This window comes from Hippocampus bargibanti, linkage group LG08, assembly GCF_051943395.1.
Source record: "Hippocampus bargibanti isolate YZ-2025 linkage group LG08, ASM5194339v1, whole genome shotgun sequence".
In the NCBI taxonomy this organism is placed as follows: Eukaryota; Metazoa; Chordata; class Actinopteri; order Syngnathiformes; family Syngnathidae; genus Hippocampus; species Hippocampus bargibanti.
The window spans coordinates 4,274,440-4,301,024 of NC_142741.1; the positions used below are offsets into that span (position 1 = coordinate 4,274,440).

The following is a 26,585-nucleotide window of genomic DNA, read 5'->3' on the forward strand; positions in this document are numbered from 1 at the left end:
CGATCCCAAACTCCGCATGTTCCTCTTTGCCGCCGTGGCGGTGAGTCGCCGCAAGGCGGCGCCAAATAGTGATGAGAATTCCGGCTCCTTTCAGAGAGCCAGTTCTTTTGGCTCGGTTCACTAAAAAGATCCGGCTCTTTTGGCTACAAAATGGCTCTTCAGTTTGTTAGCTTTTTTGTTGCTTAAATTAATTAACTACCAAAAAATCACGTAAAATTATGTGAAAAACGAATTACTCATGTAAAAAAAATACACTATATCAAATATTTTTATTTATATGGCTTGATTTATATGTGCACAAAGAGCATCTACTAACTTTCAATTTCCCCGTGGTTACTCTGGTCTGATGATCAGCTGTCAATAAATTGCTTTTCATATTAATAATGCTATCATACCAACTAGTAAAAAAACATAATTGATTAATAATTACAGCATAATGAAATAACATTTGTCCACCTCTCTACCCTAACCCCCCCCCCTTCTCCTCACTGCTGCATGTGTCTGTAATTCTCCCCTCCCTCCTCTAGCACGGATATCGACCAATCACGTGAGGCTTTAACCGAAGACCAGGGGCGGGGAATAGAGGACAAAAAAAGTTGGCTCCTTCGTTCACTTCAGAGAACCAAAAAACTCTAAGAACCGGCTCGTTCGCGAACGACACATCACGATTGAGCATTACATTCTTTAATGATGATAAAAGAAAATGTTATTCCGTTTGGAATGGCTTGATCGTGAATTGCTTTATTGATGTGACAGCGTTTGATTGGTTGTGTTTTCGGGAACCCGGAAGAGAGCTGCTTGAGTGACTTTCGCACTCACACCAAGTCCAGCGATCCTTTTTCGACGTGGAGCAAACCGTTCACAAAACGACCAAGCCATCAAGTGACAAGAACAACGACGAGCCCAACGAACCGAAGCGACCGCTGTCAGCCATTGAAAGCGCCGTTGCCGCCAAAACAAACAAAATGTCGTCAGATTCCTCAACAATTTGACGACGTCGATGATTATGCGCGCGCGCCCTCAGGCTGACGTGCGCGCGGTCGCGCGGCGTCGATAGCGGTAAGCTCATATTCGCTCTCTCAGTCATCGCGTCCCCGGCGGAAGGTTCGACTCTGACGTCCCGCGGTCGAGGCTCCTCGAAGGCGACCGTGTCCACGTTCGTTTGAGGGGTGCGGGGACCCGCCGCAGCTGCCCGGAACCGACGAGAAACCCCGTAAGTGGAATTTAGAATCGCATTTTCTGTGTAGCTCGTTCTCTTGTTTGTATTTATAACTGTATTTTATTTATTGTATTCTATTTGTGATTGTATTTTATTTATTACAGTACCTATGCTTGTCTGTGACTAAAGTGTCCTTGAGAGCTTTAAAAGGCGCTTAAAATGAAATCTATTATTAATATTATTGACTTAGTTGGCACTCCTAATGGAGGCTGGCTGGCTTTTCTTGTTCCGTCGCCACCGCTTCATTTTCTTTTCTTTCTTTTCATTTCGCCTCATTCCGTGGGAGGGAAAGGGCTGCCGCTCCATTCTCTGTCCGACCGTAGCCTGCCGGCGACCAGTCGGCGTCGCGAGAACCGGAAGTGAGCTGGTCGGCTGATGGAAATGGAACCTTCCACCTCATCCGTCGTTTGTGTGCGCTCCAAAATGTCCGCCGGGATGACTTTCTCAGGAGGGATGGTTTCGGGGGTGTTGGCGCAAAGGTGGCGTCAAGTCAACGCACGCTTGCTGACACGGCGTGACGGCGCCACCACAATGCGGCTCGTTGACGGCAAAGTTGTCGCGGTGACCTTTCCAGCTGAAAAATCACAGCTGCCGTTTCCGCTACATCGTTTGCATAACGAACGAACGAGCGACCGACAATTGTTGAGCAATAAGTTAGCGTAGCATCACTAGCTTGACATTTGGAAGGAAATGAAGGCGAGGTTGGGCTTATAGATAGATAGATAGATAGATAGTTAGCTAGATAGATATCTAACCAGCCAGCTAGATAGCTATACGGTGATACCTTGGTTTACGAACCCTTTGGTTTAAAAACCTTTCGGTTGCCGAACGGCACATTTACAAAAAAATTACCTTGGCATACGAACTATTTTTTGGGAAAAACACGGAGCGCCACAATGACTGATTTGTCATTCCTGAACGAGCCCGTTCTCCTAACAAGAAACTGTTTTTGTCCTCTATTCCCCGCCCCCAGTCTTCGGTTAAAGCCACGTGATTGGTCAAGAATGCAGCAGCGAGGGGAGGTGGTTTAAACATTAAAGAGACAGGCAGACGACAGAGAGAGAGAGAGTGATAAAATGGATAGATAACAGTGAAATTTGAACTTGTTTCAACTTTGATAAAAAAGCAGAATGGAGACTGCAAGGTTAAAATATCCCATCAATCAGGTTCCACAAATAACCCGCACAAGCCATCTGTACACTTGATGTAAAAAGCTATCAACCCTAGCTAAACAGAACACAATTGATGAGGAACAAGGTAAAATTATCGCTGAGAAAGCACCTACAAGCGATCATTCCTCAAGATGGTGAAAGAAGAAGGTTACGTTCCTCATCAAGTGTTTAATGCTGATAAAACCGGCCACTACATTCCATCAAGCCATCCACCATCACAAAGGTCAATAAAACGACTTTATTATACTGTACAGTTTATTTCTTTATTTATGATACCATAGCACATTTATTATACATAAAATAAGGTATATTTTGTGTAGTTTTAAGGCTTAGAAAATTATGTTTTATGGTGACCTGGGAACGGATTATTCTCATTTTAACAGTTTCCTATGGGGAATTAATTTTTGGGATACACACTTTTCGCCGTGCACAGTCTGGGAACCAATTAAGTTCGTAAGCCAAGGTATCGCTATTTCTTTTTTTGCGGGCTCATTGGGTGCTTGAGAACATTTTTTTGGTCTGTTGTTTTTTTGGTCTTTTTGGTTCTTTTGGTCTTGTTTTTTTTTTGGTCTTTTGGACTTTTTGTTTTTTTTTTGGTCTTTTGGACTTTTTGGTTCTTTTGGTCTTGTATTTTTTTTTTTTTTTTGGTCTTTTTGGTTCTTTTGGTCTTTTGTTTTTTTGGTCTTTTGGACTTTTTGGTTCTTTTGGTCTTTTTAGTGTTTCGGTCTTTTGATGTTTTGGTCCTTTTTTTGGTCTTTTGGTCTTTGTTTTTTTTTTTTTTTTGGTTTTTTGGCCCTTAGCGCTTTTGTTTTTTTGGTCTTTTTGGTCTTTTGGTCTTTGTTCTTTTCATTTTTGGGTTTTTGGGTTTTTTTGGTCTTTCGGTTTTTGGGTATTTTGTTTTATTTGGTTTTCAGGTTTTTTTGGTCTTTTGTTTTTTTTGGGTCTTTTTTGTTTTTGTCTTTGTTTGTTTTTTTTGGTCTTTTCAGAATCAGAAAACCTTTATTTGTCCCACAATGGGGAAATTTGGAAATTTTGGTCTCCTGCCTGGCACAGGTAGGCTCTCTTTGTTCCGGGCTCTCTTTGGTCTGGACCTTGTGGATGAGCCACTGACACGGTGCCGCTCCAAACGGATACGCGCGCTAGCTTATGCCCGTTAGCTCGCGCGCGTGCAGCTTCCACCTCAGTCCTGTTGGCTTTTTCTCCCGCTGTCGTTTTCTGTCCTGGCCCGCATCTATCTTGTTTATTTTTCCACCTCTTTGTCCTCGCCGGCCGCCCCCCCCCCCCCCCCTCCACATCACATCTTGATCTATGCGGCGCATCGTGCGCAGTGGCGCTGACGGAGTAGCGCGGCGACCGGCAGCGGCGCCTCGCTCTCCATCAACGTCTGGGGGTGGGGGTAATGGGGGAGGCGGACAAAGAAGCGGAGGAGGCGTGGCCTCTGCGAGACGGATGAGAAGGATTCCATGACGTCATTGCCATTTGCAAAACTATTGGGACGCCAAAAGGAAGTGAAAGGGGGAGGGGCCAAGTCGCCCACCCGCCACACGGATGCTTTCCATGGGAATCCATCCTCCATTCATCAAAAGGGAAATGGCGACGCCAATTGGCTGACTGGAACGTTCCGGAGCTTGACCAAAACAGCGGCTGCCTTCATTACTCCCCCAGGACAGGAAGTGATTACCGACAGCCACCCGGCCCACGGCGCCGAATCGCCTTAATTGGCGTGCAATCATGCGGATGGGAAATGTGGCGTCGGCCTCCGGCGAGGTCGCCACCGCCCCCCCCCCCCCCCCCCCCCCCCCCCGCTTACCTACAACCCTAACGTGTCTTTGTCTTCTTCCGACGTCCAGCGTCTCTATGTCTGCGGCCCAATGACATCACAGAGGAGCACGCCGGCCGCCGGGAACATATCCGACGGCCCGCCGCCTCCTCCCGTGTGGTCCTCGGCCGTGGCGGCGGCGTCGCCTCTGGCCATCTTCCTGTCCGGCAAGCCCGCCTCATTAGGTACGCTTTTGATTGGAGCGTCTTCAGATGCGGCGGTTCATGAATATTCATGAATATTAATCATGAATATTCAAATGACCTAATGAGTCGCCTGTGATGTTTTTGTTGTGGAGGTAAACGCTAGCAAAATGGTGTCGCGCTGTCACGTGCCGCTAATGAATTGTCAAACGGGGGCTAATTGGGGTGATTGCCGCCACGCGGCTGCGTTAGCGAACGGCGGGTGGCGCCGTCGGGAACGTCCTCGCTTGGAGGCTTCGCCGTAATTGAGCTGTCAGGGTTATCGCGCGTAACATGATGGCGAACGTTCGCCCGCGGCCCGCCGCCGCCGCTCGCTCGCTCGTCATCATTAGCGCTTAGACGGCGACCGAGCCGTTCTTGTTGGGTCGCCTCCCTCTCACTCCCTGCACGCCGGCGTGGGGAGATCAATCTTTTTTTCTTTTCGCAGGCTTTTATCTTTGTTTTTGTTGTTTTCGCTCAGCCGCTTTTGGATTGGATTGGATTAGCCTTTATTCGTCTGGCAGTGGAGAAATTGACATTTCACAGCAGCAAAGTTATGAAAGGAAGAAGAAAGGAAAGAAAGAAGTAGAAAAACAAAATACAGGAGCTGCTGGAAAGGCAGCCACTCTTACGGCGCCATCTTGAAGTAAAAAAAAAACGAAATAACAAATAATGACAACACAAAGACGCAGAGAGTCATTCATTCTTCAGCACTTGCTGTACCGTCTTTGTGACATGAAGCAGTTCTAGATGATGATAATAATAATAATAAATAATAATAGGATGGGTGGTTTGGATGTACCTTTATTCATCTGGCAGTGGAGACATTGACATTTCACAGCAGCAAAGTGATGAAAGGAAGAGGAAAGGAAAGAAAGAAGTAGAATAAGAAAATACAGGAGCTGCTGGAAAGTCTAACAACAACAGCCAAAAAAACCTAAATAACAAATATCACGACACAAAGACAGAGTCATTAATTCTTTAGCACTTAATGTACCCTCTTTGCGACATGAAGTAGTTCTAGATGACAGACGAGAGGATCAAAGCGTCCTTTTCAGCAGTGTATCAGGGACGTCATGGTGGAATGTGCACGTCTACTACAAGCTAAACGTCGCATCCATTGACTCAAAGAGATTGTCTCCCATCTCCTGTCCCACGTAAATCCGCTTCAATTCCAACCCGCGTTTGGCTAACGTCTTTTCCTTCTTTGTCAGCCTGTGACCCCTTGGCCCCGCCCCCCGTCAAGGAGATCATCCGCCGCAACGGATGCGTGCTCTTCCCGCAGAACCCCGGTAAGGACGTTGGCCACGCCCCGAATCTCACAGCGCGTTGACAGATCATAACGCGCCGCCATTTCCTAGACCTGCCGCCCCCGTCCACTCGGCCCCGCCCCCCCGGCTGCAAGACGGTGTTTGTGGGCGGGCTTCCGGAGAACGCCGACGACGACATCATCAGGGAGGTCTTCGGCCCCTGCGGCCACATTGTGGCCTTGCGCAAGAGCAAGAAGAACTTTTGCCACATTCGCTTCAGCCGCGAGTCCACGGTGGACGCCGCGCTCGGCCTGTCAGGTGACGTCTGGGGAACTGAACCGGCAACCTTTGGATTGGGTTGAGCGTCGGGGTGGTCGAAGCGCTCGGGCGTCCGACTCGGAACTGGAAGAGCGACGCCAAGCTGGGCCTTGTTGTCTTTCAGGCTACCGTCTCCGTCTGGGATCCAGCACGGACAAGAAAGACTCTGGCAAGATCCACGTGGACTTTGCGGAGGCGCGTGACGACTTGTACGAGTGGCAATGCCGGCAGAGACTCTTGCCGGGGGAAAAACGCCAGCGGGAGGGGGTGCCCTCCACGCCCTCACCGCCTCTTATGCCGCGCTTCTCCGAGCGACAGGCGCTCGTCTTGGCTGAGTGCCTGAAAGGTGAGGCCGCGAACGTGGATGGCAGTCCAGAGCCCTGACCCCACCGGTCAGGGCTCTGGACTGCCAGACTGCCTTACTACCTGACTATCTGACTGCCGGACTACCTGACTGCGCCAGGGTTTTTGTCATTGTCACTCCAATTCCAGGACCCACAGAATCATGAGTTTTAGGACTATATCAACTTTCAGTGCAGCGTAAGAAACCTTGGACTCTCTACTTTCATCGGAAAAATAGAGTTAATTCCTAAATGATATGAATCTGGAGTTATATGAGCTTGAAATGGGGGCCGCTGTACAAAATACAATGCAATCCATCCATATTGGTTTATACAGAGCTTTAACGACAGCTGAACCTGGAACAAAGTGCTTTTCATCGGAAAAATAGTTAATTCATAAATTATGAGTCTGGAGTTATTTGAGCTTGAAATGGGGGCGGCTGTGCAAAGTACCCTACAATGCAATACAATACATATATATTGCTTTATACAGCGCTGCTGAAGCTAGAACAAAGTGCTTTCCATCGGAAAAATAGAGTTAATTCCTAAATTATGAGTCTGGAGTTATATCAGCTTGAAATGGGGACGGCTGTACAAAATACAATACAACGCATACGAAAGCGATAACATGGGCAAAATGGAAATGCTGCCTCCTTGTGGAAGGGAAAAAAATATGGCCAGAGGTCTGACCAACGCTTTATCGGCACCCAAGCATGAAACAACAAAACTCAAACAAATTTGAGAATGGCCCTCGCTCTCCGTCATATTTTCAATTCCCGAATCAATTCGGGCATGGCAGTGAAGGCGTTAAGAGGCCTTCAAGGCTTCGTTGCGCTTTGAATGGTTCAGTCCAGCGCTTGCAAAGAGGAAAAAGTTGATGGGAGCGCCACTAAGATTTCTCTTCAATGCTTTGCGACGGCGTGCATGTCACGCTTTGTGTCATTCTTGTAACGCCTCGCTAATCGCCGGCGGCGGCGCACGCCTTCAAGGCTCCTAAATAGCCCCCATCTTCGCTTCGCCGCTCCCGTTGTCATTCAAATGTGAGCGCGGCTCGGGCGGGCGGAGCCGCCTGCCAAAACGACGGCGCCCGTACGTGCGGAAGCCATTTACGGCCCGATTGGATGCTCAAGCTTCTGTGAAGGAAGCGTCACTTCCCATTAGCGTGCAGCTAAGCGCCGCGGGAACGACTCCAGCCTGCTCGCTTCTGCGCCATGTTGCCCTGGAAAAAGCCAGAGGAAAAAAACAAAGAAAAATCCAAGGAAAAATCCAAACAAAAAAGGCAAAGAAAAAGGAGAAGAAAAAACCAAAGTGTAATGATCTGGTTGGCGACCAACGGGGGGTGCTGTCGGCCCCGCCTGCACCTGCACAGGTGCTGGTCGTCCCGATCAGTGGCGGACTGCCACGTTCGGATTGGCGACCAACGGGTAGCAACGTCAGCCCTGCCTGCAGCCTCGCAGGTGCTGGTCGTTTTAATCAGTGACACTTAAAAGGACTCACGGCACGACCATCTGGTGTCGGTTCATTGTTTGTTGCATGCTTTGTCTGCAATTGCATGCGTTGTATGCTGTGCATGTGTTTTTTTTTTAACCTTGGCGGACTTTTACACTTGGTCTTCTTTTGATACTCTGTATTTTTTCTGTTCAGATGATTTTGATGTTTTACATTTTGTTCCTGCTGACCTTTATTTTAATACAATTTGTCAAACAACCTCCTGCTCCCTCCTGCCTGCCAAAGAAAAATCACCCTCTTCCCTTTGTGTGTGTTTCCGCCAGACAAGCATCGCTTCAGCTGGGCGGCAACGGTGCTCCTGCGGTGGCTAGACGGCGACCAGGTGAAGCGCGCCAGCGCCAACCACATCTACGCTTTGCTGCAGAGCGCCAAGGCGCACGGCGGACGCCTGCGCAGGGACGCCGCCCAGCAACGCCGGGCGCTTCGGAGAGCCACCGACACCTATCGCGCCGCCATGGCCGCCATCCTCCTGCAGCGTAAGGACACACACTCGCCAAGGCGCACTTTGTTGGACGTTATAATAATAATAAGAATACATGTGATTTCTAAGCACCTTACAAAGCTAGCTAGCTTGATGTATAGCTAGCTAGATAGCCCGCTAGTTAGATAGCTAATAGACACCAAATAGCGAGCTACATAGATAGCCAACTAGTCAGATAGCTTAAAGACAGAAAATTGCTATCGAGCTAGATTTAATTCATAAGCGCCTTTCAAAACTCTCAAGGTCACTTTACAGTCATAGGAGAAGCTTTTCTGTGGATGAGCAGCGGCAGCCACACGCGCCAGTGTTCACTCAACCCTGAGAACTCGAATAGATAGATAGCTAGCTAGCTAATAGCTAGTTAATAGATAGCTAGCTAGATAGCTAATAGATAGGTAGCTAGATAGCCAGATAGTTAGATGGCTAATAGACAGAAAATAGCTAGATAGATAGCCAGCTGGTTCGTCAGATAGCTAATAGACAGCAAACAGCTAGCTAGAGAGATAGCCAGCTAGTTAGAAAGCTAATAGACAGAAAATTGCTAGCTCGCTAGATAATAATAATAATAATACATTTGAGTTCTAAGCGCCTTTCAAAACTTTCAAGGTCACTTTACAGTCACAGAATAAGTTTTTCTGTGGGTGAGCAGCGGCAGCCACACACGCCAGCGTTCACTCAACCCGGAATAACTCAATTAGTTAGATGGCTAATAGACAGAAAATAAATGTGTCCACTGCAGTGCCAGGGTTTTTATCATTGTCGCTCCAATTCCAGGACCCACAGATGCATACTACATAAACATTCAATACAGCGTTAAGAAAAAAAACGTACTTTCATCAGTAAAAAAAGAGTTAGTTCCTAAATGATATGGGTCTGGAGTTATATGAGCTTGAAATGGGGGCGGATGTCCGAAATACAATGCGTTAGTCCAATTCCGTCAGTCGTCCAGGAAGCAAAGAAAGTCTTGAGAACGAAGGGCAATGGCGGCGACGGGAAAATCGCACACGGAAGTACACGGTAAGTCCACGGCGAGCAGGACACGACGCCGCACGGACACGTGTAAGTAGACGCGGAAATACGAAGCGGAGCCCCATAACGGGATTGTCCGTGTCTCGCCCAAGTGGACCAGGTCTCGTCCGTCTTGGCGGCGTCCAGTCGGCAAAAGTCTCGGGACCACTTCTCCAAAGCTCAGCGCAAGAACATTGACGCCTGGACCAGGCAGTGCCAGGTTGGTATGAGGCCAGAATCAGGGTGGGTATCAGGGACGCCCGAGGCCGCCCGGCCCCGTGGGAGGCGGCAAAGGTGACCAAAGTCACGCCCACGTTGACCGATACCGAGGAGGGACCGCGGTGACGGCGACGCCGTGTTTGCAGGCGGACAGTGACCAGGTGTCGAGCCTCGGTGGGCGGGACGTCCACCCCGACGAAGACCAGGACCGCGGCGGGGACCACGGAGGCCCTTTCGGGAAGAAGACAAAGATGGCCGTCGCTGACCGAGAAGGCGAGCCACATGTGTGGTGGGCGGAGTCTTCTGAAGAGGAGGCGGAGCTACCCAGCCAGGAGGCGGAGCCACAGGTATTCCTCAATCGATCTGCAGCCTCTACGAACGGTGTTTTTCACAGGTTTCAAGGGCGTTGTGCTCCCATTCGAAACAGAGGACTTCGGTTCTTTGTACTGATGGTTAATTTTTTAATGTGATTTCACACCACCATAGAACTACAAACAAGTATAAAAATATAGCTATTATTTACACAAACATTTGGACTTTACATCAATGAAATAAAACGTATGCAATAAAATCGTACAAACCACTTTGCCCACTTTCCGTTCCGAAATGGAAGTTTTGATCTTTGTCCTTTTTATCTTTTTCTTGCTAAACAGTACAGCGATAATGCATGTCCGTTCTCGACGTCTTATCGGCAAAAAATGAAACTTAAAGGACAACCGACGTCACTTTTTTGTTTTTTAACTGACACCAGAAAAACGTTTTATAGCATCTAAAATACCCAAAACATGCAGTATGATATTTTTAGTCAAATGCAAAACACCAATAAAAATGACTTAAAGTGTCCAAAATCTGCCAAAAAATTGGGCATTTTCAGAAAGTCCCGCCCCCCGTTTCGTGACGTCACGCCAAGACGTCTTGCATTGCTTGTGAATCAAAACAATGGCTTCAGATTCGGACTACAGTAAAGTCTCGTTATATCGATATCGGATATATCGATAGTCCCGGTTATATCGATACTATTTCTATGCACGCACTGAGAAAATTACATGCAAACAGGGTCGGATATATCGATAGTCCCGGTTATATCGATATTTTTTCGGACTCCCTTGAATATCAATATAACGAGACTTTACTGTATATGCTTTCTTGTTACACATCCAGTTATGAATATGATTCAAATAGTACTCATGAGCAAAGCATACGTGTTTGCAATCGATTAAAGAATTTATTTGGGCCATTTTGAGGCAAACGGGCGGGGGGGAGGGATGTCTCACCCAAGAAGAGGCAGAAAAATGGCGACCAGCTCCAGTGAGAATGAATCAGCTCGTTTCCACAGGCGGATACTATCTTTCCATGGAGTTTGCCTCCCTCTGCTGGCGGCGTTTGGGTGTAAGACATGTTTAAAAAAAAAACAGTACAGCAAAATACATTGACGTGATGGAAAGACGCTACAATGCGTCTTTTTTACGGTTAGGAGGCGGCCCTTTTCTGACGTCACGTACGGACTCGTCACCAACTCAAAAGCAAGACTTCCTGAATGTTCAGCGTGAGTCTTAAAACGTAAAATATAGCTATATGCGGTGGAATCTTATTAAAATACGCCCAGTAGAAGTCATTTGAAGCCATTTTACAAATTATGGACACAACTTGTCCGGAGACGTCGGTTGTCCTTTAAGTAAAGAAGCGCGGAAAGTAAAACCTGTACCGGAAGCCCTCGGTCCTTGGCTTACGAACTTTTCGGCTTACGAACTTTTCGGTTTACCAACGTTACATTTATGAAAATCTTACCTTGGCATACAAACTTTTTTCATACACGGAGCTGCCTCAATGAGTGATGTGTCGTTCGCGAATAAGCCCGTTCTTCTAACAACAAAATGGCAGCCGACTGTTTTTGTCCTCCACTCCTAGTCTTCGGTTAAAGCCAGGGGGGGTGGTTTAAACATTAAAAAGACAGGCAGACGACTGAGAGAGTTTCAACTTTGATAGTTCAAAGGCAGAGTGAAGACTGCAAGGTTAAAATATCCCATCAATCTGGCTCCACAAACAACCCGCGCAAGCTATCTGTACACCTGATGCAAAAAGCTATTAACCCTGCTAAACAGAACACAATTGATGAGGAACTAGATAAAATTATCACAGAGAAAGCACCTACAAGGGATCATTCCTCAAGATGGTGAAAGAAGGTTACGTTCCTCATCAAGTGTTTAATGCTGATGAAACCGGCCACTCCATTCCATCAAGCCATCAACAACCATCACAAAGGTCAATAAAACCACTTTATTATACAGTACAGTTTATTTGTTTAATTATAATACCATAGCACATTTATTATACATACAATAAGGTAGATGTTGTGTAGTTTTAAGGCTTAGAAAATTAGAAAGTAGAAAATTATGTTTTCTGGGCACGTGGGAATGGATTATTCTCATTTTAATGGTTTCCTATGGGAAATGATTTTTTGGGATACACGTTGTTCGCCTTACACACACTGTCTGAGAACCAATTAAGTTCGTAAGCCAAGGTAACACTAATGAATGCCAAGAAACTAAAGCACAGCCATCTGCTGGTCAACTATGGGATAGCAGTTATAAACAAATGTATTAGCAGCATTTACAGGCGTCTTTGGATTGCAACCAAACGTCTTTTTCCCACTTTGGGTTTCTCTGTCATGATCTGGTTGGCGACCAACGGGGGGCGCTGTCAGCCCTGCCTGCAGCCTCGCAGGTGCTGGTCGTCTTAATCACTGACACTTAAAAGGAGACCCGGCACGACCATCCGATGTCGGTTCATTGTTTGCTGCATGTTTGCTTTGTCTGCAATGTGTATGCTGTGCATGTGTTTGTTTAACCTTGGCAGACTTTTACTTTTGGTCTTCTTTTGATACTTTGTATTTTTTCCGTTCAGATGATTTTGATGTTTTACATTTTGTTCCTGCTGACCTTTATTTTAATACAATTTGTCAAACAACCTCCTGCTCCCGCCTGCCTGCTTTTTGGGATCCGCACCCGCAATCACCACCCAGCAAAACCTTGATATTTTCGTAGGAGTGTGGTGGGAAGAACCGGACTCCGCCCGCTGGTCACACGCGGTATGGCAGCCAATCGCGCCGTGTGACGCCTTGGTCGGTGTGCCGTGTCGTCGCAGGTGTTCGGCCTTGGGGACGAGGAGGCGGAGTTTCTGGAAGGGGGGCCGCCGTCCCGCCAAGTGACCGGCGCGCCTGCCGCCTTTTGGGTCAATGGCTGGCGGGACGCGGAAGGCGGGGGAGTCGGCGGGGGAGCCGGCGGCGTTCTGGTCTCGGAGAAGGAGGCGCTGCTTCTGGGTAAGATAACAATGAAAATAATCCATTTGATTTCTAAGCGCCTTTCATCACAGGGTGAGTTGTTCTGTGGGTGAGCGGCGGCAGCCACATGCGCCAGCGTTCACTCAACCCGGAATAACTCAAATAGGTAGAAAGTTAGCTAGCTAGCTAATAGACAACTAATAGAGATAGATAGCTAGCTTATAGATAGCAAATATATAGCTAGCTTGCTAATAGATAGAAAATAGCTAGCTAGGTAGCCAGCTAGATCGCTAGCTAAATAGCCAGCTAGATAGCTCAAGTGAGCAACATAATGTAAAAAGAGCATGAAGGACCTCGCGGCTCGAAATTGAAACGGTTTGCTATAGCTATCTATCTATTAGCCAGCTAGCTATTTAGCTAGCTAGGTATCTACCTCGCTATCTATTAGGATCTCCGAGATAGCTAGCTTTTTATCTATTTGAGTTACTGCCGCTGCTCACCCACAGAAAAACTGATCCTGTGACTGTAAAGTGACCATGAGAGTTTTGAAAGGTGCTTAGAAATCAAATCGATTATTATTATTATTGTTGTTTTTGTTATTATTATTAGTATTGTCCACTCACTTTCTGAGCCAAAACTGCGTCCTCTCCGCAGGTGTCATGTCTGCCTTTTTGCACGTCCATCCGTTTGGGGCCAACCTGGAATACTTGTGCTCCTACGTACGCACGCTGGACTCGCAGGTGGGCATCCGGACGCCGTCCGCCTACCCGGCCGGCCCGGAGACGGACCCCAAAGCGGCTTTGCGTGTGTCTCAGGTGTCGTCGCGGCAGCTGGAGGGGCTGATGGGCCGCCTTCCCCTGGTCTTCCGGCAGGAGCTGAGCGGCGTGGGTGCCACGCTGGAGAAGCGATGGAAGTTCTGCGCTTTCGACAGCCTGCGGTCCGGATGAGACGACGACGGTCCAAGAGACGACGACGACGACGGGCGTTGAATGCGGCGCTCCGCCAGCTCCATCTTCAAAGTGTTTGGAGAGAAGGAGGTTCTTCACGTGGCCGTTTGAAAAGCAAAGCGCGAGTCCGTTTCCTGTGAAAATATTTATTTGGAGGTTTTTCATTTAAGACGCTTGTCAAGTGAAACTTGAGGAGGCGGAGGACTCGCGTGGGCCATGTGCGGCGCGTCATCCTGCGCAAGGAAATTGGCGTCGGTCCATTTCAGGTGTGGAACGGTCGCGGCTCGGAATTGAAACGGATTGCTATAGCTATCTAGCTATTTTCCTAACTATTAGGTATCTAACTCGCTATCGATTATAATAATAATAATACATTTAATTTAGAAGCGCCTTTCAAAACTGTCAAGGACACTTTACAGTCACGTAATTTTTTTGGTGCGGGTGAGCAGCGGCAGCCATTCGCGCCAGCGTTCGCGCTACCCGGAAGTAACATAGCAAGTCTCATTAAAACTCACCCGCGATAATGTCAAAAGATTAAAAAAAAAAATATTAGCTATCTATTAGCTAGCTAGCGCTTCTATTAGATATATAGCTATATAGATGGCGAGCTAATTAGCTATCTATCTGTTGGCTATCTATTAGCTGGCTAGCTAGCTTTCCCTCTAATTAGCTTTCTACTAGCTATATATCTAGGTGGTGAGCTATCTTGGTGGCGAGCTATATAGATAGCTATCTGTTGGCTATCTATTAGCTATCTACTAGCTGGCTGGCTAGCTTTCTATTAGCTATATAGCAATCTAGGTGGCGAGCTATCTAGGTAGCTATCCGTTGGCTATCTATTAGCTATCTACTAGCTGGCTAGCTATCTTTCTATTTATTTGAGTTACTTCTGGGTTGAGTGAACGCTGGCACGTGTGGCTGCCGCTGCTCACCCACAGAAAAAACGTATCCTGTGACTGTAAAGTCACCTTGAGAGTTTTGAAAGGCTTAATAATCAAATGTATTATTATTATTATTATTATTGATGTGGGTCAATGGATGCTACAGCTTCGGGTTTGCTTTCAACATTTAGCTTGTAGCACATTTTCAGCATGGCGTCCCTGATCCACTGGTGTAAAGGACACTTTGACCCTCTCTTTTTTCATCTCGAACTGCTACATACAACCAAAAGAAAGTGCTGAAGATTGAATGACTCATGTGTTGGCTCACATTATTTGTTATTAAGTTTTTGGGGACTTCAAGATGGTGCCGCGCTATAGCGGCTGTCTTTACAGCAGCTCCTGAATTTGTTTTCATCTACTTCTTTCTTTCCTTTCATCACTCTGCTGCTGTGAAATTTGTCCACGGCGAGACTAATAAAGGTTAATCTAATCTTTGTTCGTGATGTATTGCAAAGCACTTTTGATAGGAGGCTAACGTTGCCACGCTTAGCTAGCACACGTGTCGCATTGCTTCAGAGACTCATTAAAGCCTCATATCTTTTTTTTTCCAAGGGGGGCAGCTCCACAGAGATTTGTTTTCCTTTTTTTACATCGTTTTGGGTTGACGACAACTCCCGATCTAAATCTGTGACGTCTTGTCAGTCCAGGGATTTTCGCTGTTCATTTCCTTGTTTCGGCTTGTGTTGGCGGAAAGCGGCATTTTGATTGAGGTTGGTGGGGGCAAGGCCAAACCCCACTTGGCGGATGGTCCTGGTCCCCATTGCAGAGTCCCCATTGTCAAGTCCCCCTACGTTCACCTGAAGTCATGTTCCAGTTCAGTGGTTCGGACTCGAGTTTGGAGGAGTTCACCAAAGTCGAGGACAATACTGTCAAGTCCAGCGAAGTCCAGTGATGTCTGTCGGAGTTACGTGCAGTCCAGTACCATCGAGTCCCCGAGAGTTTAGTGGAGTCACACCGAGTCCCCCTACGTTCACCCAAAGTCAAGTCCCAGTTCAGTGGATTGGACTCGAGTTTGGAGGAATTCACAAAAGTCAAGGAAAATTCTGTCAAGTCCAGCAAAGTCCAGTGATGTCTGTCGAAGTTGCGTGCAGTCCAGCGCCATCGACTCCCCGAGAGTTTAGTGGAGTCACACCGAGTCCCCTACGTTCACCTAAAGTCAAGTCCCAGTTCAGTGGACCAGACTCGAGTTTGGAGGAGTTCACCAAAGTCAAGGACAATTCTGTCAAGTCCAGCGAAGTCCAGTGATGTCTGTCGGACTTACGTGCAGTCCAGTACCATCGAGTCCCCGAGAGTTTCGCGGAGTCACACGGAGTCCCCTACGTTCACGTAAAGTCAAGTCCCAGTTCAGTGGATTGGACTCGAGTTTGGAGGAATTCACCAAAGTCAAGGAAAATTCTGTCAAGTCCAGCAAAGTCCAGTGATGTCTGTCGAAGTTGCGTGCAGTCCAGCGCCATCGACTCCCCGAGAGTTTAGTGGAGTCACACCGAGTCCCCATACGTTCACCCAAAGTCAAGTCCCAGTTCAGTGGCTCGGACTCGAGTTTGGAGGAGTTCACCAAAGTTGAGGACAATTCTGTCAAGTCCAGTGATGTCTGTCGGAGTTACGTGCAGTCCAGCACCGTCGAGTCCCCGAGAGTTTAGTGGAGTCACACGGAGTCCCCTACGTTCACGTAAAGTCAAGTCCCAGTTCAGTGGATTGGACTCGAGTTTGGAGGAATTCACCAAAGTTGAGGACAATTCTGTCAAGTCCAGCGAAGTCCAGTGATGTCTGTCGGAGTTACGTGCAGTCCAGCACCGTCGAGTCCCCGAGAGTTTAGTGGAGTCACACGGAGTCCCCTACGTTCACGTAAAGTCAAGTCCCAGTTCAGTGGATTGGACTCGAGTTTGGAGGAATTCACCAAAGTTGAGGACAATTCTGTCAAATCCAGTGATATCTGTCAGAGTTGCGTGCAGTCCAGCGCCGTCGAGTCCCCGAGAGTTTAGCGGAGTCACACCGAGTCCCCCTACGTTCACCTAAAGTCAAGTCCCAGTTCAGTGGACCAGACTCGAGTTTGGAGGAGTTCACCAAAGTTGAGGACAATTCTGTCAAGTCCAGCAATGACGACTATTCAGCCCAGTAGAGTCTAGTGGGGACCCGCTTGGGGACCTGATGGGCATCAGGTTCCGCTTGGGGACAAAGTGGTCTTCTTGGCCTAGTGCACACGTGGTGGCCTTGGAAATGGGAGTTGTGGGGGTGGGGGAGATTTTTCACTTTACAGATAGGACCAGCTGTCATGTGGACCACTTGTATAAAAATCACCCCGCCCACCAGGAGGCCGACCAATGGGCCGCGTGCTCCGTTGGACGTCACGGAGGTATAAAACCCCCCAGCTGAGCAGCCGGCCCCTCTGAGCAGGGTCAGCGTTCCGGCTCGGGACGCCAACAAAACTACTCGCCGTTCAGGGCCGGTAGTTTTGTTTTGGGTGACTCGGATTCCTCGGAGGAGCTTCCAGGTGAAGGGAATTCAACCAGGAGAAGGACGCCCCCACTCCCCACCCCAGACCTCTGTCCCCCCCCATCCCCCACCCCCCATCACCTCAGCCGGCACCTTTGTGCTAACAAGTAAGTAACCCTATTTGACTCGTTGGATTGGTCGTCGGTTTGGGGGGGGGGGGGGGGGGTGACGACTCGTTCCCAGAATAGATTGGTCGCCGCTGAGGAGCGCCATGACTTTTTAAGGGAATCACTGAGCGCACATGCCGCCTGTCAATCAGATTGAGGTGTGGGGTTGGGGGGGGGGGTGGGTGTTATTTTTAGTGCCTGCGATGACACCCGACCCTGACACCACACACACACACCGGAGAGCCTTTGATTCGGATGAGATGCAACAGCTGCAGCGGTTTTTATTTTGGGGACAGAAAGATCCAAAGTTATTTGGAGACAAGGAAGCCGTTACTGCAGGCCCCCCCCCCAAAAAATAAATAAATAAAAAATCATTGGACTTGTTGGACTCTTCAAGAACTGAACCAGATTTAGTCGGAACAAAAATGGAGACAGCAATACATTCGTCATACAAAGCAGTGATTTTCTTTCCCCCGCCAATGAACTCATTGACTGCCAGACGATGTGCAAAAATGTGTCCACTCCAGCGCCAGGGTTTTTGTCATTGTCACTCAAATTCCAGGACCCACAGAATATTCCGTTTTCGGACGACATAAACTTTTAATGCAGCGGTAGAAACCTTAGACTCTTCTTTCAGCAGAGCAAACCATTTTTCATATACAAATTAATAAATAAATTAAAGAATAATTACATTAAATTGGGAAAAGGGGCTCCACGTCATATTTTCAATACCCGAATCAATTCGTGAATGGCAGTGAATGACTTAAGAAACCGAAGAAGCCAAGCTAGCTATTAGCTATCTATTCGCTTGCTATTAGCTATCTATTCGCTAGCTAATAGCTATCTATTCACTAGTTATTAGCTACCTATTTGCTAGCTATTCGGTAGCTATTAGCTAGCTATTTGCTAGGTATTAGGTATCTATTCGTTAGGTATTAGCTATCTAATTGCTAGGTAATAGCTATCTATTCGCTTGGTACTAGCTATCTATTCGCTAACTATTAGATCTCTATTCACTAGCAATTAGCTATCTATTTGCTAGGTACTTGCTATCTATTCGCTAGCTATTAGCTATCTATTTGCTATCTATTAGCTCTATATTTGCTAGGTATTATCTATTCGCTAGCTATTAGTTATCTATTCGATAGGAATTAGCTATCTATTCGCTAGCTATTAGCTATTTATTTGCTCGGTATTAGCTATCTATTTGCTACGTATTAGCTATATATTTGCTAGCTCTTAGCTATCTATTTGCTAGCTAATAGTTATCTATTCGCTAGGCACTAGCTATCTATTCGCTAGCTATTAGATATCTATTCACTAGCTATTAGCTAACTATTTGCTAGGTACTTGCTATCTATTCGCTAGCTATTAGCTATATATTCGCTAGGTATTATCTATCTATTCACTTGCTATTAGTTATCTATTTGCTAGGTATTAGCTATCTATTCGCTAGCTGTTAACTATATATTCGCTAGGTATTAGCTATCTATTTGCTAGCTTTTAGCTATCTTTTCACTAGGTATTAGCTATCTATTTGCTCGCTAATAACTATCTATTTGCTAGGTATTAGCTATTTATCTGCTAGGTATTAGCTATTTATTTGCTAGGTATTAGCTATCTATTCGCTAGGTATTAGCTATCTATTTGCTAGCTATTAACCGACTACAGCAAAGTGGTAGATTGACACTTTATGGATTTGGATGTTGTGGCCCAAAGCCTTTTGAAAACCGGGCCAGGTTCCAATTAATTGCGGTTTCGCTCAGGGAGCCGCCATGTCGACACAAGCGCCGACTTTCACGCAGCCGCTGCAGAGCGTCGTGGCACTAGAGGGTAGTGCCGCCTCGTTCCAGGCGCAAGTGAGCGGTAAGACCCGTCCGGACTCGTCAACCGTTCCGGGCGCACCCAGTCCGCCAACTTCCGCCGTCTGCTGAGCAGGCGCTCCAGTTCCCGAGGTGTCGTGGTTTCGGGACGGCCAGGTCCTGTCCGCCGCCGCCTTGCCCGGCGTCCATGTCTCGTTCAGCGAAGGCCGCGCTGTTCTGAGCATGGACGCCGTCACGCCGGCGCACGGAGGCCGGTATTCCGTCCGGGCCACCAACGCCACCGGACAAGCCACCAGCACCGCCGAACTCCTGGTAACAGGTGAGACCCGAGTGAACCGGTGAATTCCTCGACAATGCTTCGGCTCCTTGACCAACGCCGGCGGGTGCGCAGCCGAGACGGCGCCGCCCAACTTCCTCCAGAGACTTCAGAGCGCCTCGGTGCGGCAGGGCAGCCAGGTGCGACTGACCGTCCAGGTGACCGGGATCCCACCGCCCGACGTCAAGTTCTACCGCGAGGGAGCCGAGATCCAGAGCTCGACCGACTTCAGGATCGTCCAAGACGGCGAGCGCTACAGCCTGCTGATCGCCGAGGCCTTCCCGGAAGACTCTGGCGCCTACTCGGCCACGGCCGTCAACGCCAGCGGACGGGCCACGTCCACCGCCGAGCTGCTGGTCCAGGGCGAAGAAGCCGTCCCTGCCAAGAAAACCAAGACAGTGGTGGTCACCACCGCAGCCTCCGCCGCCTCTCAGGCCGGAGTGCGCAAGGTGAGCCTCGCTCGGCCCAAAGCCCAAAGCTTTGAACGCCTGGCCGGCCCAGGAACCGGCGGGTCCCGGTAAGATTAGCTAGCTAGCTTTGATTTATTAGCTACCTATTCGCTAGGTATTAGTGATCTATTCGCTAGGTATTGGCTATCGATTCGCTAGGTATTGGCTATCGATTTGTTAGCTATTTGCTATCAATTCGTTAGCTATTGGCTATCTATTCGCTAGCTATTAGCTATCTATTAACTCGTTATTAGCTATCTATTCGCTAGCTGTTATCTGTCTACTCGTTAGCTATTAGCTATCTATTCGCTAGCTATTAGCTATCTATTCGCTAGCTGTTAGCTATCTATTCGCTAGCAGTTAGCTATCTTCGCTAGCTATGAGCTATCTGTTCACTAGGTATTAGCCATCTATTCGCTAGGTATGTCCTCACCCACAGAAAAACTTATCCTGTGACTGAAAAGTGACCTTGAGAGCTTTGAAAGGCGCTTAAAAATCAAATGGATTATTATTATTATTATTATTATTGTTATTACTGTTATTATGATGATTATTATGGTTATTATGATGATTATTAATAATAATCATCCAATGTTAGATATCTATTCGCTAGCTATTAGCTATCTATTTGCTAGGTACTAGTAGCTACCTATTCGCTAGCTATTAGCTATATATTCGCTATAGCTATATACCATAATAATTTATTATTATGGTTATTATGATCATTATGAATACTACCTGGCTGACTATCTAGCTAGCTACTTCTACCGCTGCTCACCTGCAGAAAAACTAATTCTGTGACTGAAAAGTGACCTAGAGAGTTTTGAAAGCGCTTAGAAATCAAATGTATAATTATCATTTGCTAGCTATTTGCTATCTATTAGCTATCTGGCTGGCTCGTGAGCTATCTAGCTAGCTATCTATTTACTATCTAGCTGGCTGGCTATTATTAGGTGCCGGCGGGTCCCGCTAAGAATCCCAAATCCTCTTTCCTTTCCCGCCAAGATTGAGAGCAGCTTCCAGAGCAGCGTGATGGAAATGCAGGTGGAAGGCGCCATGGTAAGCCAGCAGCTGGCTCACAGGACCCCCCCAAGGGTCCCCCCGAAACCCACGTCCAGATCGCCGCCCTCCTACTTGACCAAGGTGACCGGCGGACGCCAGCAGTCGCCGTCACCCGTCCGCCACGTCAAAGGACCGTCGCCCGCGCCCGTCAGGTACGCCCTGCGCCGCGTCGGCTCACTCTGCTAGCACCGGAAGGAATCCATAAATTGCTCCAACCGCTTTTCGATGGCTCCTTGAATATCAGTGGCACTTTAGCTCTGGCTGGCTAGCTAGCTATCTAGCTAACTATCTATTCACTATCTAGCTGGCTGGCTATCTAGCTTGGTATCTGTTGGCTATCGATTGGCTAGCTAGCTCGCTTTCTATCTATTTGAGCTCCTTCCGGGTTGAGTGAACACTGTGTGTGTGTTTATGCGTGTGTGTGTGTGTGTGTGTGTATATGTTTGTGCGCGTTGTGTGTGTGTGTGTATGCGTGTGTGCGTGTGTATGCATGTTTGTGTGTGTATATGCATGTGTGTGCGTGTGTGTATGCATGTTTGTGTGTCTGTGTGGATGCATGTTTGTGTGTGTGTGTGTGTGGATGTGTGTGGATTGTTTGTGTGTGTGTGTGTGTTTGTATACACGTGTGTCTGTATGCATGTGGCTATCGATTGGCTAGCTAGCTAGCTTTCTATCTATTTGAGCTCCTTCCGGGTTGAGTGAACACTGTGTGTGTGTATGTGTGTATATGTGTGTGTGTGTGTGTGTGTGTGTGTTTGTGTGCGTGTTTCAAACAGAAAATGTCACGTTTTGCGAGGTGGTGATGGCGGGTTCGGATCCCAAAAAGCAGGCAGGAGGGAGCTTGACAAATTGTATTAAAATAAAGTCAACAGGAACAAAATGTAAAACATCAAAATGATCTGAATGGAAAAAATACAAAGTAGCAAAAGAAAACCTAGTGTAAAAGTCCGCCAATGTTAAAAAAACACGTACACGATGCATGCTGCAACCAAGCAGCAAATAAACAATGAATCGGCACCGGATGATCGTGCCAGGTGTCCTTTTAAGTGTTATTGATTATAACGACCAGCACCTGCGAGGCTGCCGGCAGGGCTGACGTCGCTACCAGCTGATCGCCAATCTGATCGGGACGACCAGCACCTGTGCAGGTGCAGGCGGGGCCGACAGCGCCCCCCGTTGGTCGCCAACCAGATCATGACAGTACCCCCCCTTCAAGGGGCTGCTTCCAGAAGTCCCAACAGTCTCCCAAAAGGTCCACTCGCCAGGGAACGGTCGGTGGAGAGGGCAACCGCTGCCTCTCCAGCATACGACGGGCGGCGGCCTGATGGGAACGGGACTCGGCCTGGGGTGGACGAAGACGCGGCACGGATCGTCGTGGGAGTGAGTGCGATCCCTCTCGCACGTTCACGCGACGGCGCATGGCTCTGCGTGGACGTCGAACTGCCAGGCGCAGAATGGCACCCCGTACGGCCGTATGGGACCAGGTCTCGGCCGGACGCCGACGTGGGCGTAAACTGCCCGGCTCCGGGGGAACGAGACCAGTCCAGAGCCGCTCCGGGATCCAGCGGTGAGTGGGGTCTCGGACTGACGTTGACGCGGACGTTGCACGGCTCGTCGTGGATGAGACTCAATTCGTCATGCACGACGACAGCGTGGCTGGACGTGGGCGTGCAATGCCAGTCACCCAGTGTCACCCTGGACGGCCACCTGGAAGGAGGTCTCGGCCGGACGTTTACGTGGACGTTGCGGCTCGTCGAGTGACGCAATTCAAACTCGACGAGGCTTGCGCTAACGTGGACGTAGCATTGCCAGGCACAGGGTGGAAATGAGACGGGTCCGATGTACCTGCGGGATCTGATGGTTGGCCGATTCATTGTTTGTTTGCTGCTTGGTTGCAGCATGCATCGTGTACGTGTTTGTTTAACATTGGCGGACTTTTACACTAGATTTTCTTTTGCTACTTTGTATTTTTTCCATTCAGATCATTTTGATGTTTTACATTTTGTTCCTGTTGACTTTATTTTAATACAATTTGTCAAGCTCCCTCCTGCCTGCTTTTTGGGATCCGAACCCGCCATCACCACCTCGCAAAACGTGACAGAAAAATATTTCAAAATATTTGACTTTTATGGTTCTCTTAGTCAAAAAGGTTCCTGACCTCTCCTCTTCCTCTTTGTCGTCACACCCGCAGATCCGTGTCGCCCTCTGCCCGACCATCCGTCTCGCCCATCAGACCCGTCAAGTCGCCCGTCGTGACCCGCAAGCAGGTGATAAGAGCGCGCCCGGGGTAGCCTTTCCGCTTTCAAGTTTTCGGAGGTTGACGCTGCCGGCTGGTCGCAGGTTTCAATATCGCCGGAGGTCCCGCCGCCCTGGAAGCGCGGCGACTACGCCGCCGCGGCCGGAGGGCTGCGAGTGGAGCAACAGTGGGAGCAAAGGGTCACCACCGTCACCCGAGAGGTCAGGCCAAAGTCCACACACCCCGGCTTCAATGTCCCTAAAGCACAAAGTTTGAACTGGCCCTATTTTGTCAGGCCGAGCAAGCATCCCAGGCGGGTCGCAGCGTCGCCGTGGCCACGGTGGTGGCCGCCGTGGATCAAGCCCGCGTCCGCCGGGGGCCGCCGGACACCGCCGAACAGGTAGACAGGTTGACATCGTATACTATCCTGTCATATAGGAGATGCCAGCGTGTCGTCATTTGTTATGATCACGTGATCCTCGCGTCAGCCATTTAGAATGCTTTTCGATTTACGACCGTTTGACTTACGACCGTTTTGTCGTAACGGAACCTGGTCGTAACTCAGATGTTACCTGTGTGTGTATATATATATATATATATATATATACAGTAAAGTCTCGTTATATCGATATTCAAGGGAGTCCGAAAAAATATCGATATAACCGGGACTATCGATATATCCGACCCTGTTTGCATGTAATTTTCTCCGTGCGTGCATAGAAATAGTATCGATATAACCGGGACTATCGATATATCCGATATCGATATAACGAGACTTTACTGTATATATATATATATATATACACAGGTAACATCGACCTTCCGTTCCGACAAAACGGTCGTAAATCGAAATGCATTCAAAATGGCTGACGCGAGGTTTATACGACAAGATAGTATACGATGTAAATCTTTTTTTTAAGCAACATTTTCTATTGAATACTATTATATACCAAAATGTTGACAGTTCATTTATAAATTTTAGAAACTTTTAGTGTCATTACGTCTGTGTAAGCTCTTAGTCAAACAGGAGTGGTCCATCGATGAAAAGGTTTCTTCCGCCGTCATCTGTACTTCTTTGAAGGTGTCGGACGTTTCGCTTCTTATCCAAGTGTCATTTTAATCATTTTATCTTTCGTATTATCGATCTTTATTACTGTGTCGGCGCAGACGCTTTCTGCTTACCCAAATACGCACGGCTTCCCACGCATGCGTGCTGTCCAAAAATCGCTCTCCCTGCTAACGGAGAAGGCAGATGAGGTCACCTGTCTCAAAGAGGCGGCGGCGCCGACCGTGAGCCCGCCTTTTTTTCCAGACTTTTTTTCTCATTTGTCATTCTCATCCCTGACCGGTACAGACTGGCCAGCAAGTGCAAATGGCCGCTGCAGAGTCGGCGGGTGAGGCCGAGATACCCGCGCGGGACGTTGTCGCATTGGAGGCCAAGAAGCGGCTCACCGTCGAGAAACATTTCAAAGTCACGCCGACCGCACCCGCCGCAGCTGCCAAGGCCGCCGTCACAGCCGCCATGGCCGCCACGGGCGCCGTCAGCACCCAAATCGTCAGCGCACAAGTCGTCAGCACCCAAGTCGGCATCGTTAGCGCCGCCACCGAGATGACGCAGGTCTGGCCAGTTGGGCGACGCCGCCCCGCCATTTTGCGCGTTGACCACGTCAATTCAGTGCGCGACTCCCCCCAGATGTCCTCAATGGCCGCCTCCTCCCGCCTGGACGGCGGCGTGGCCTCGGCTGCGCTTCCGCATTTCACCGTGGCTAAAGTCGCCGTCCCCAAAGCCGAGGTCACCCGTGAGGTAAGGAGACCCTCCTTCCTTGCCGGCAGGTCCCCCCGACCCCCAAACGTTTTTGCCAACCCCGACGGTGGTTTCTGGACCAGGTCTCGGTGGCGGGCACGGCCATGGCCACCCTACACAAAGAGCTGTCGTCCCCATCCGCGCCCAAAAAGGTCATCAAGCCCGTCCAGTCCCCCAGTCCGGTCCGCCGGGCCACTGTTGCGACAGAGGTCCGCGTGGCGCCCCCCTTCAAGGCGCCGGCGTATCAGAGCGGGCTGGAGCTGCCGGTGCCGGGCCCCGACGCAGAGGAGGAGTTTGAAGACTGGGAGCCTCTGGTTGGTGTCCGTCCCTCAATGTCCTTGTCCCTTTCTGTCATGCTGCCGGAATCCGTCGTTTTCATTAGCCGTTCACATTTTTTTCCGGGAATGAATCAAGGCCCCCTCAGCCCGAGCTTTGAGCACGACAGTGATACCTTGGTTTACGAACCCCTTGGCTTACGAACTATTTTTCAGGATACACACAGAGCGCCACAATGAGTGATGTGTTGTTTGCGAACGAGCCCGTTGTCCGAACAAGGAAATGGCAGCCGACTTGTTTTTGTCCTCTATTCCCCACCCCCAGTCTTTGGTTAAAGCCATGTGATAGGTGAAGGACGCAGCAGTTGAGGGGGTAGGGTTTAAACATTAAATAGATAGGTAGACAACAGAGAGAGAGAGAGAAAATGGAGAGAAAACAGTGAAATTTGGACTCGTTTCAACTTTATTGATAGTTCAAAGGCAGAGTGTAGACTGCAAGGTTAAAATATCCCATCAATCAGGCTCCACAAATAACCCGCACAAGCCATCTGTACACTTGATGCAAAAAGCTATCAACCCAGGTAAACAGAACACAATTGATGAGGAACTATGTAAAATTATCGCAGAGAAAGCACCTACAAGGAATCATTCCCCAAGATGGTGAAAGAAGAAGGTTACGTTCCTCATCAAGTTTTTAATGCTGATGAAACCGGCCACTCCATTCCATCAAGCATCAGTGACCATCACAAAGGTCAATAAAACGACTTTATTATACAGTACAGTTTATTTCCTTAATTACAATACCATAGCACATTTGTTATACATAAAATAAGGTATATTGTGTGTAGTTTTAAGGCTTAGAAAATTAGAAAGTAGAAAATTATATTATATGGGGACCTGGGAACGGATTATTCTCGTTTTAATGGTTTCCTATGGAAAATTAATTTTTGGGATACACACTTTTCGCCTTATACACTCATACACACACTTACACACTGGGAACCAATTAGGTTCGTAAGCCAAGGTATCACTGTATTTTTTTGTGTCTCTCAGGAGGCGGTGGCAGCAGGTGACCAACAGGAGGCGGCGGTGCCCCCCACCCTGCTTGCCGTAAGTACTTGATCTTCTCTGTCTCGCCGGGGTTTTGCTGCCTTTTTGGGGACACGTGTGGTCCTTGAAATGAGGGAAGACCTGGAAGGTTGTCTGTGGGTGAGGCCTTCAGAACGCCATTGGGGTTTTTCTTTCAAGACAAGATCCCGGCCGACCTTTGCTCCCAAATTATAATAATAATAATAGTACATTTGATTTCTAAGCGCCTTTCAAAACTCTCAAGG

General features: G+C 48.3%; 2 protein-coding genes across 22 annotated transcripts in view; both read left to right on the top strand.

The window, feature by feature from the left end:
* Positions 1-813: 813 nt before the first annotated feature.
* Positions 814-15,122, top strand: LOC148894366 (ecto-NOX disulfide-thiol exchanger 1-like). Of its 2 annotated transcripts, none has more exons than XM_089003363.1 (11): positions 814-1,213; positions 4,242-4,395; positions 5,607-5,684; positions 5,754-5,960; positions 6,085-6,306; positions 8,074-8,286; positions 9,413-9,519; positions 9,665-9,865; positions 12,663-12,837; positions 13,453-13,538; positions 13,614-15,122. In XM_089003363.1, exons 2-11 carry the CDS (start codon positions 4,263-4,265, stop codon positions 13,743-13,745), a joined length of 1,554 nt encoding a protein of 517 aa, XP_088859489.1. In that variant the 5' UTR covers positions 814-1,213; positions 4,242-4,262; the 3' UTR covers positions 13,746-15,122. The 2 variants fall into 2 exon arrangements, with proteins under 2 accessions (XP_088859489.1, XP_088859488.1); XM_089003362.1 differs by lacking the exon at positions 814-1,213 and adding an exon at positions 3,178-4,158.
* A 1,965-nt stretch (positions 15,123-17,087) lies between these two features.
* Positions 17,088-26,585, top strand: part of ttn.2 (titin, tandem duplicate 2) — a 228,432-nt gene continuing 218,934 nt past the window's right edge. For 19 of the 20 annotated variants that reach the window (XM_089002824.1, XM_089002838.1, XM_089002836.1 and 16 more), the window contains exons 1-12: positions 17,088-17,286; positions 19,053-19,152; positions 19,225-19,428; positions 19,501-19,874; positions 20,880-21,088; positions 23,128-23,203; positions 23,277-23,393; positions 23,468-23,572; positions 24,527-24,790; positions 24,866-24,976; positions 25,060-25,290; positions 26,305-26,361. In XM_089002824.1, coding sequence (XP_088858950.1) covers positions 19,062-19,152; positions 19,225-19,428; positions 19,501-19,874; positions 20,880-21,088; positions 23,128-23,203; positions 23,277-23,393; positions 23,468-23,572; positions 24,527-24,790; positions 24,866-24,976; positions 25,060-25,290; positions 26,305-26,361 — 1,839 coding nt within the window. In that variant the 5' untranslated portion in view covers positions 17,088-17,286; positions 19,053-19,061. The remainder of the gene's footprint in view (positions 17,287-19,052; positions 19,153-19,224; positions 19,429-19,500; positions 19,875-20,879; positions 21,089-23,127; positions 23,204-23,276; positions 23,394-23,467; positions 23,573-24,526; positions 24,791-24,865; positions 24,977-25,059; positions 25,291-26,304; positions 26,362-26,585) is intronic. The other variant, XM_089002827.1, reaches the window with a different exon arrangement.

Coding starts and splice junctions, on each gene's coding strand:
- LOC148894366 (XM_089003362.1), top strand. CDS start 4,123: ATGCGGATGGGAAATGTGGCGTCGGCCTCCGGCGAG. Junction 5,961..6,084: donor CGCCGCGCTCGGCCTGTCAG/GTGACGTCTGGG, acceptor GTTGTCTTTCAG/GCTACCGTCTCCGTCTGGGA. Junction 13,539..13,613: donor TACGCACGCTGGACTCGCAG/GTGGGCATCCGG, acceptor CGTGTGTCTCAG/GTGTCGTCGCGGCAGCTGGA.